We start from the raw sequence: 10,934 nt of genomic DNA, 5'->3' as shown, positions 1-10,934 counted from the left end.
CGTGTTGTTCCTGCGAGGCATCTTTTCGAATGCCCCGTACGCCCTCACGGTAGCGGTGGCAGTCTTCCTCTTCTGTTGAAACTGGCGCACGAGATCGGACTGGTCAGCCGCTCTTTGGCCCGAGAAGTAGGCGTGCGTAAAATCAGCCCACGTATAAAGCAAGTCTGTACAGTCTGCCAGACGTCTTGTGCGTTCGATACTTCAACCCGGGATACTATACCGTACTCAGTTCCACTGAGTGATAAGACGGCACTGTGCGGCGCTAGAAACAATAAATAGGAACACAATGCGCGCCATCACGGCCTTGCCAAAACTCAGGCCTATCCCGATTTTCCTATAATATGCGCAGTTGTACATAGCGAGAGGTAACAAGACATCTGAAGAGAAATTGCCATACGCCTGTAGCAGCTGTATACAATGAAGTGACAGCAGAACCACCGTAAGTGATGGACATTCCTTCGTGTGCGTATACACTACAAACAAGGCGACCAAGCTCCATCGAAAAGCAAAGCCGATAACTCAAACAGCGGTTGATATTAATCCAAGAACGTGTATAGAGCTTGTAGGCGGACGCATCGGTCATAGAAAAGGGTGGAAGAAGGGCGGCTACAAGCTGTTGTAGGCAGTAGTTACAGACGCAGTGCCTAGGCCGGCTAGCTTGGCTGCGCTGCCGCGCGCTCGCGCGAGGCTCGCTGCAGTGAAAACGATCGAAACTTCAAGGAAGAAGACCCGTACCTGATCCTCTTGTCCTACAAGTCAACTCCACTGAAAAATGGGTACAACCCCTCTGAGGTATTGATGGGGAGGCGGTTGCGGACAAAGATTCCTCTGAATCCCGGAAGGCTTGTCTCGTGCTCGTGCCGGTATTCGCCTGGCTGGAATAAACCTGTCCGGTTGGCATCTCAGCACAAGCCATACACATTCTGAGGTAATCACACATCGGGAAGATGTTTCGGACCATCCGGACTCGCTTGTGATGGAGCGCTACGCTATCCGTGACGCGATGGATTGTATAAATGACATATCGTCTAGATTAGACGCCCGTATCTGCACGGAGTCCTCGGCGGCTGTTAAAAGCTTCAAGAATGACGAAGACAGCATCACTCAGGAGATACATGCCCTCAGTATAAAGATAATGAAAAAGGAAACGCATCCAGATACATCTGTCACAAGAAAGTACTCAGGGTGTTGACCAGAGGAAAGTAGACGCCCCTGCACACCAAGCCCAAAAAACCAATGCCTTCTCCACTGGCCTATCTTTTGAACTCCGCTCCGCTCTTCCCATCTTGTCGTCCGCTGTGAAGAATCCACGTGCCATTATTCGCCCGCGCCTTTACACCCTCCTTCATATTTTAAAGGAGGTATGCCTTAGAAGATAAGGGCTGGGGTGGCCTTTACTCCGTCGGAGACATGCCGATGGGGTTCTGAGGATGATGCAGTGCCTATATCAAATGTCGCAAATGTTCCACGCTGGCCGCTGAGGTGGATATTCGCCACCTTTTGTGGATGTGCCCAGGAACGCAGGACTCAAGAAGACGGCGATTACTGGAAGTTGGAGTTATGGCTACCAGGTGGAACACATTTCCTTGTGGATAGCGGACAACACTAAGAGCTGGAGTCTGCTCAGGTTTCTGGAAAAGAACAGCCTCCATAACCTACTTTAGCTTATATATAGCCTCTTTTCATTCCAATTAGCAAGTTCGAAGTATAAAAAGTCTGTTATTCTACCACTAAACAATTCACTGCAAACATTTTTGAGATGCTTCTCGCCACGGTCGTTATCACTCAGTACCCTGTGTTGTCACAGTAGTGGGCAATAAAACTTGAGTTCTGAAATCAGGTTCGTATTCAGGGGGTGGGGAGAGACCGCGCCGGGCCGGCCTCTCTTCTACAAAATCAACGTGGCACATGCTTTCTTACGCATATAGGCTTTGCGCATAAGTATATAAGCATAAATTCTCTCCTTCTCATGTGCACAAGCGCATAAGAAAGGCATAACGCCGGAGTTCTCACACACGGATCTTTTGCGAAGGTGACAAGGCCGACGTCGATAATTTCGTACTCATTTTGCTTATCTGTCAACGTGATGATACGTGTTTGGCAGAAGGCCGGAGCGCATTAAAGGAAATTCTTCTTGATTTCGACAAGGATGTCATTAACCCGAGTTTCTTCTCTGACTCTCTCTGCCCTCTTCCTGTCTCGTAACGTTACACTTCTCATATTCCTTTCCATTGATCTCTGTGTTGTTATTAACTTAAGTTGAACCCTTTTCGTTAGCCTCCACGTGTATGCCACTTGGGGGAGTATCGGTAGGATACAGCTGTTATATACTTTTGCCTTGAGGGACAGTGGTAAACTGCCGTTCGTGATCTGAGAGAACCTGCCAAATGTGCTCCACCCCATCAACTAGCCCAGCTTTATGCTGTGTGCACATGCGCTCTGGTAAATTATGCTTCATCCCTATTAGTCGGCTTGGTTCATGACTGATCGGTCCCTCACTGTGTGTTGCCGGGTATACTAAGCAATTTAAAGAGAATGACAGGACAATTATGGAACCCGATGCCAGGAAGCTGCCAATTGGATTACCTTCGGTGACTACTTTGATGATTTCGCTGTAACGGATGTTTTTATATAAGCCGACGCACATTCAAACATAATTTTTCTGGAGGGTGAAAGTTGGCGCAGGTGGGTGCATGTTCGGCCATATGTTCGGCGTTCGCCTACTCACCCACCGAAGAGAGCTGGAGAGGATACTGCGTTCTATTTACAAAGAGATCGCTCTCATCGAAAATGGAACTTTTATGAGAAAGAGAAGTCCAAATAACGAAACAGAGGTGTCGCCACCACCAGGCGACTTCGCAAGTGAAATGCGTACGCGGGAAACGATTTAAGGGCTCGTATCCCAGAGGCTACTCTGCATCGCCATTCGCTCCAAAACAGTGGCAACTCGAGTTTTTGGGTATGTCGTAACGAGTTTTAATCGACAGGCAGGAAAATTTCTAAATGTTGCTTCCTCGGCGATAAACTCCGTCTTTTACTGCCGGTAAAACGTCAACATACCCAGAAGGAACCAGATGTGGTGAAATTGTAAGACATTTAGGAGCGAGAGGTTGACATGGTCGGGGTCCTTACACCGGGAGCCCATTGGCTGCCCTTGCTCGGTGGAGAAGCCGGACTTGCTCGACGTGCGAGCTGGTCAGAGCCGCCTCCCTCCCCCTCGGTCGTTGGCTGACAAATGCTGCCTAATCCGGGATTGGCATGACAGACTCAGACCGTATGATGCAGATGGAACACCTCGCCATATAAACTGCATCAGGACACTTGACTGGCGTTTAAAGAGACACTTTTGACGTCGCTATGCGAATATTATTCCGAGTAAAAAATTATTCTGTGGTTCCTTTGAACAGGAAGCCAAAGAATACACTTTTTACCCAGAACAATAACTGCACCAGGATGCCATCAGTGTCCCTCTGAGGCGAAGGCTCCCGCCCTAAGCGTGACAGTCAGGGCAGTCAACGTCAAGCGTCCGCGCATGCGCCGGCACGAGCTCTGGAGGAAGTGAGAGAAGGAGTGGAGCAAGACAGACTGCTTATGCATACGGCGCTGTGTTCGTCCCTTTCTTCCCTTTGGCCCTGTGCCGTTGCACTGTTTCACCAGATAACGCGCATGCGCTGAGTGCTGGCGACAGGAGTTGCGTATAAAAGCGTCGTTGCTTAGCGGAAACGTGATTGAGGCCTATAAATAGGTGAAATTATCTGTTGGTCGTTGTTGTTGGTCTAAAGCAAATGGCGCATACCCACAAGGGCAATGTTTCTAAATAGGGACCCTATCTAGTAATGTTGGACAATGGCGCATAGCGGGCTTCAGCAAAAAACTAAAAACAAAAACGTTTTCGTCTTTTCTTTTTGAAGTGAAAAAGTTCTGGCAATGTTACTCACGGCGGGATTTTGGCCAGGGTTAGGTGCAGAACCAAACCTGAGAAAAATTCAGCCAGACTTATCTCAACCAGCTCATAAATAAAAATTGAGGAGTCTGAGAAAGCGAATAACAGGTGCGACAAGCGCGAAAATGGCTTTTCTTTTTATTTGTTTTAGTTGTGTTCGGTCCAGAAACCTGCAGGTGCGCTGAAATCATTTCACGATGTGGTATCTGCTGATGATAAGCTATCCACGGATGTCCTCGCCTTCATTTCTAAATGCCCCTCGCAGACGTCGTTAAAATGCGAATATCTCCAGTTCAGCAGTCATACAACAAAAAAAAAAAAAGACAGAACTGACCTGCAAGGTCGCGTGGCTTCCGGTCACGCGGTAAACGTCGACAAAGAAAAAGAGACAGAGGCCGCTGTTTCGACGTCCCTTGGTGCGCTGCCGACCATGAACAACTACGAAAATTTCCGACGTGGTCAGAACGAGGCGATTTACTCTGATGGGTTTTTTAACACCGTCCGGAGGCATGGCTACTCTGCACAACCCCCCGCGTCGGCCGTCGTTAGCCTCTCTTCCACCGCTGAGCTCATCTCATCTGGGCGTGCCCCGTTCGAGGTCTACCATTCCTGTCCCCACTTGGCATCGTTGGCCTCGCCATCACCAGCGCTACCCTCGATGACGTCACTGGCCATCGGTGACTCGGAGGGAGGATCTTCCAGCACGTCCCTCGCTAAGGGACTGCCTTCCAAGGGTCTCGACTGTATGCCGCTGTTGGTCTTCGTGTTGGTCTTCTGCGTGTTCATCACTCTTGCCATCTGGGCAACGGCCTTGGTTCAGGACGAACTCCACGACAGTCACATCGAAGCAGTGGACGATGTAGACGCAGGCAAACGTTTTGCGAAGTTCGGAGGCCTGAAGCCGTCGGGAGGCTGGAGTGAGCACAAGAGCACGCAGAAGCAAGGGTTGAAAATAACGACTAGAACTGGGAAGCGGACAAGGAGTAAGCGCACTTCCACCACTCTGGATGACAGCGACGTCACTACGGCTGGCCTGGAGTATCAGGGTGCCTACGGTAAGGAAGACAAACTTTTGATTACTAAAGGCAAGTACCCCCGCGAATTGGTCGAAGCGCGGTCCTCGGATCATCAGGGTACGACCGTCTCCCGTTCACGGAAGCCAATGCACCGTAGGAGGCGCTTTCCGCACAAGAAGCGCACTCCCCGCTCTACTACTCGGCGGAGGCCAAGCAAGCGCATTCACCGACGCTCTCAAGTAAGAACAGCCGCATTTTCCTTTCTTTGTTGCGAAAGCAACACTGCGTGAGCCGCCGAACCATTCCGCGGAGCTGACGAAAGGCCTTACTACGCATGCGCGAGGACCAGTGACGTCACACGGCGCACAGCTGGCGCGCCGCCGCCGTCGCTGCGCGGGTGGCTCACAGGTGCCGCCGCTGCGCTCGCCAGTTGCGCATGCGCAGTAGCGGCGCATAGCTAGCGTGCCGAAGCCGCTGCCGCGCGCTCTCCATCGCCTCTCTCCTCGTTGCTTTCGCAATCCTCCAGGTTTACCCACAGCTAAACCACCGCCAATTTTTCCTACAACTCGCGTGCGGCACTCAAAAGGCACGCCATGAATTCCATGATGCCGTGTTTTTCCAGTATTCCTGATGAGGATGAACTAGAATGGAGCACCCTTCGATAGCCTTCAAATTATAGTTCAGGTTGAGTTTTTATTTTTAAGTGATGTCGTTATGCAGTGGCTTTCACTGAACTTGTCTTCCTTGCGACTCGAATACGTCTTGAAACATTCGTGGTACAGTCGAACGCTCGGGACCTTCAAAGTCCTTCGTAATACAGGTCACTTCGTTGTAAAGGTCGCCCGCCGTATCTCACGCAATAGAGAAAGCCTAAGCACGTTCAGCAAAAGAAAATCTTTATATAACTGGAATTCAAGAGATATTTAATGAAAGAGGTCGGTAATTTTCCCGCGTGGTTTTGCTGCCATATGGAGCGGTGCTCTCCGTGTGCACCGCGACTTTGGCACGGCTGCGGAGAGCAACCGCGGTGCCGCTGCGTATTTTCCTTGTAAAGCAACAAATCAGTAGTTAGGGGCGCCTAAATTCCTTCGTTTTACAGGCAAATTCGTTGTAATGGTCTTCGCTGTAGAGGCGTTCACAATACATATGAAAGAGGAAATCGGCCGGGACAAACGAAATCCTTCGTAATACAGGTCGTTTCGCTGTAGAGGCGTTCGTTGTAGAGGCGTTCGACTGTATACGGTAGCACCACGATCCACATGTTGAATTTTTTTCGAGATTCTCGTCCACGCCGGCTGCATTTCAGTTGAGGTGCAATGCGAACACGCCCATGCTATGCGCGATGTCAGCGCAAGTTAAAAAAAACAAAAACCCAGACGGTCTAAATCAACCTGGAGCCGTTCAATCCAGCGTTCCTCATATTTCATATGTCGCTTCGAGACGTCAAACCCCAGATGTACTTTGCTGAGGTTCTGGGGATGGAAATTGGTCCGTTCGAGATATCAAAATAGACATGCCTCCCTCTGCTTAGCGAGAATCGAAACTCTGGCGAATTATCATCTAGACGATAATGCGCAGGTCAGCAAGACAGAACAGATACGCTAAGCAGACCAGAACAGCAACTTATTGTTTTGAACTTTGCGGAGGAATCGAGCGCTTCACAATATCCGCGCATCATTAGCTCAGATGTGTGAAGAAAGCCAACAGCCCCTGCAACCAGGGAGCACAGGAGGATTTTCTAATTTTGGCGTTACTAATTTTCTCCCAAGCAGAAATGCATACAGAATTTTCTGTGAATGCGTTCGCAACTGCAGTCAAATATGGTTAATTTAATATACGTTGCTTTTTTATTACAGGTTCGCAAGCAAGCAGTTCCAACGTCTGCTTACGGCGAGAAATGAGATCCTGATGGCGACAGAAGAGGGAACGGCACGCCAAAGATGTCACATCGTAATCGACCTTCTTTGAGCCCTGTCACATTTGCAGGCTAAATATTTCAAAATATACGCAGTTGAAATGCACGTCATAAGTGCATATTTATCTATATTATATTTATCTGGCACTTCGGAGCTCTATTGCTGCTCTCGGCAGATTTGTCGAGATGGCGATGAAGTTAGCTGCTTGATCCCTGCCGACGACAACACGGCCACCTTCACACTGGCAGAAAAATTCGTTTCTTTTTAATAGTCGCAACTTGTATTAAATCACGTAGCCTATTTGTTAACATTATGAAGACCACGCATAACTGAAGCCACCTGCTCAGTCGACCAATTGACTCGCAACTTGTGCCATCATAAAAGCGCATTGTGTACTCACTTTTATACTGTTGTCAGAATAAAATCTTTTGTTACAGCGATTTTTAAGAAGTTATTATAGATGGAGAGCGGAACAATGCAGCCGTCGCTGCTACTGCGGTATACGCCCTACGCTGGGCTGAAGAATCGCTGGCTGGAACCTTGGAAAAACGTTAGAGATCACTGCGTCGCCGCACTGGAGAAAGCGTGAGCATTGGCGATACCTTATCGATACCTTATCGATACCACAATTATCTGAGTTTTTAAACTTCGCGGCACGCTTCGTTTTCAAATTTGGCGCCACGCGTTGGCTCCGCCCACACTTCCGGTCACGTACTGCCACACTTCCGGCGTTTTCAAATTTGGCGCCACTTTTGCTCGGGCACCGCCCACTTTTTGGACATTTTTGGCTCTAATGAACTAATTAACCCACCTCAACCTCCCTCCCCCCCAACCTCAACCCCCGGTTTCCCGTACGAGATTTTTTGATGCTCTATCCGATGGTACCATTCTTGTTCACATGAACCAATTCGTTCGGACGTAGTCGTGCGGACAAGCTTGTCATGACACGAAGCCGCAAATTTAGCCGTACAATGCTAGCGCTTCCTTTATATTTCTCATTTTGCATATTAAAATTCAGTTGATAGCGGCGCTTCGTCCAGTCCTGTATCATCTTGTTCTTTTTATACTCAGCGCATTTCTGCTACAGATCTAAAAATGCTTATGCATTAATATTAGACGGCCTACGTGCGATCGCATGCTTCAGTGGAGCACGCTGGTGGCAGCTTCAGACGTCGCATAAATGCTGGAAGCGCCTGAGCGATTGAGCGGCGCGTCGCAGCGAAAATTTCCAACTTGTTGGAACCTCGCCGCTCATCGCCGCGCCGACTCAAAACAGGTTTTTCCGCCGCGGCGACAGGATTCGCTAGCATTTTCGCTTGCATGTGAAACAGGCTTAAAACACGCGGACGCCGACGCACATGTTCTGTGTTAGGCAAAAACTAGGCTACACGAAAGAGGCTACCCATCGAGCTGTTAAGACTGCCATAGGAAAAAAATGATGAACGCTTTTGAGGATGGCAAACACGCTAATAGCGAAAAAAACTGAAGGCTGTCGTCTGGTAGGCAGCGGATATATTGGTTTGGTTTGGTTTATGGGGTTTAACGTCCCAAAGCGACTAAGGCTATGAGAGACGCCGTAGTGGAGGGCTCCGGAAATTTCGACCACCTGGGGTTCTTTAACGCTCACTGACATCGCACAGTACACGGGCCTCTAGAATTTCTCCTCCATATTGAGCGCTATAATGAAATCCTGCATTTCTTTTTAGAAATAGAAAAGTATTTATTTAGCATAAAACATGAAATACAAACACAGAACTTCAGGGACCCAACAAAATTTGTTTAAGGGTCCGGACAATATATGATATGATATGAATGATATGAAGAAATTGCGTTCATAAACGCTTTCCCGTTTAAAAATGCTTTTGTCCAGAATTGTTGGGTACGGGTGGAGCGCCTTGCCAACAGGAAGATCCTCACCCACATCCCACGTCACTTTTGTGACAAACACTCTGCATGCGATGCAGCGGAAATCCTTTTTGGTTTTGCACCATTTGGTTTTCAAGACAGACAAAGAAAAATGCGGCACTCTAGCCTGATATGACTTGCGCAATACTTTCTTTGCCTTCGAATATTTCGGTGTCTACAGGCAATTGCTGAGCTTTGCCAGAAAATTTGATGAAAATTTCATCTCAAGAAGTTCATGCTTTGAATGCATTAATGTTCGGTAACGTGACGTTTACAAACTACGTATGCGACCGAGTAAAGTCCAGAATGTTGACGGTTGCGAGGGCACCAGTAGATGGTTTTGCCCTTTCGGTCATCAGGCGAATGATCAGCAGGATGAGCAGGAAGGTGCAGACGAACAGCATAAGCACGAAGCAACAAAACTGCACGCACTCCATGGTGAAAAGCCTCGTCCCTTGTCCGCCTGCGTATCCCGACTGCGGATGGATGTCGCGAGCAGTTTGGACTTCGTAGCAGACGCCGGCGTGATGCGCGCACAACGAATGGTTTCCGCGATATGCGTGCATACCGAGTTGGTAACCGTAGGGATACTGTAGATCGGCGTCAACAAAAGAGGGAATTTGATCCGAGTCGCTGTACAGGACGTAAGAGGGACCTGTACTTTGTGGTGTAGCGTATGGGTCGCCGTGACTGCTGCGGTACTCTTGCGGCCCGGTGCGTTGAAGTAGGCTTGAGTGAAGTGCTGGCTGTTGTGCATTGTAGGACCACTGCGAGAACCCGCTTTGGGCGGTGTGCAGAGTGTCCTGCCCCGAAAAAGGCTTAGGCGTCTTCTGACCTCCTTGAGTCGAAGGACTGTAGTACGTATCCGGCGATGAATGCTGAATTCCGGAGGTGCCCGAAGATGCGTAGTGACCCGCCATGACGACGATCCTTCTTCGTCGTCGAACCAAAGTTGTAGTCTGAAAGAAGAGAGTCTAAAAATGCACGTAAGGACAAGAAGCGAAAATAATTTAATTCTGCGTGGAGCAAATTTTCTGCCAGGTGTAACCAAAAGTATGGGCTGCGAGAAGGAAATCGGCATGAAATCGTAATGAGACAGAGTGTGTTTGGTAGACAAATGTTGGTAATGAGTGGCCTTCTTACAGATATGCGCTGCGGAGAAATCATGTTTCGGAAATGACGTATTTGCTGAGTTCTTTCTTATGAAGTGGGAACTTCCAATTGTAAAGAAAAATTTCAAAACAGGTTTTAAGGATAGATGAGAGAAAAATGAAAAACAGTAGTTGTGTTTAAAGAAAAGAGACACGCATGTATTAGACAACGCATTTCCAGTTTTATTTCGATATTTCTTCTTTTTGTTTACCTCTCTCTTCCCCAGCATTCATTTTCTTTTCGTCCATGAAAAAAATCGCCTGAAAAATTCTCTGTGCACCCCACCTCTTGGCCGATCGATTCCACTGTGTGGGCATGTGCTATTGTATGAGGCTAACAACAACAACAAAGCATGCCTAAACTAACTATGAGGGACGCCGTGTTAATGGGCTCTGGATAATTTCGACCCACCTGGGGTTCCTTAGCATGACCTGACATCGCACAGTACATGGGCTTCTAGCATGCCGCCCCGATCGAAATGCGACCGTCACGGCCGGGATCGAATCCCTTTCGGGTGAACAGCCGAGGACCATAACCACTGATCCACCGCGGAGTCTACATGTAGTATGTATACCAGAAGAACGCCCTTTGGCGAACACTTCTAGATAGAAACTTGAATGAACCGATAGAGACACCAAGCTGCCCCTCTTTTGGCTATAGGTCTATCTTAAACACTAGGGATCGTTAGAATACTAATCTCGTAGATAAAAGTCCATTGAGGAAGAGGAGACACTGTTGGACGTAGCATGATTTATGTACGAGCAAATATTAAAACCAAGATTGCGAGAAAGAGCAATTCCTGCACACTATGGCACCACAGAAGACCATGGAGTGTGGAGCCTTCATACGTTTTGCACAATAAATGGCATAGCTCAATCTCATGTTCAGTCATGACGAAATGTGAAGGAATACAGGTGTTTAATAACGACTTTTATGTAGAAGACTCGTGGTACATCACAAGACGATGTTGCTAATTTGAGTCTGCAGGGTTTCGTTCGAGCT

General features: G+C 48.3%; 1 protein-coding gene across 1 annotated transcript; it reads left to right on the top strand.

Moving 5' to 3' along the window:
- The first annotated feature begins 4,373 nt into the window (after window positions 1-4,373).
- On the top strand, window positions 4,374-6,927 carry LOC149343154 (uncharacterized). Its single transcript, XM_089546899.1, has 3 exons — window positions 4,374-5,210; window positions 5,368-5,384; window positions 6,855-6,927. Exons 1-3 carry the CDS (start codon window positions 4,374-4,376, stop codon window positions 6,925-6,927), a joined length of 927 nt encoding a protein of 308 aa, XP_089403025.1.
- Window positions 6,928-10,934: the final 4,007 nt, after the last annotated feature.

Source organism: Amblyomma mixtum, chromosome 5 (genome assembly GCF_055824585.1).
Source record: "Amblyomma mixtum isolate Tamu chromosome 5, ASM5582458v1, whole genome shotgun sequence".
NCBI classification, from domain to species: domain Eukaryota; kingdom Metazoa; phylum Arthropoda; class Arachnida; order Ixodida; family Ixodidae; genus Amblyomma; species Amblyomma mixtum.
This window is presented reverse-complemented; position numbering and strand designations above follow the sequence as displayed.

Excerpts from the sequence above, each read along its gene's own strand:
- LOC149343154 (XM_089546899.1), top strand. The coding sequence starts at position 4,374 with ATGAACAACTACGAAAATTTCCGACGTGGTCAGAACGAGGCGATTTAC.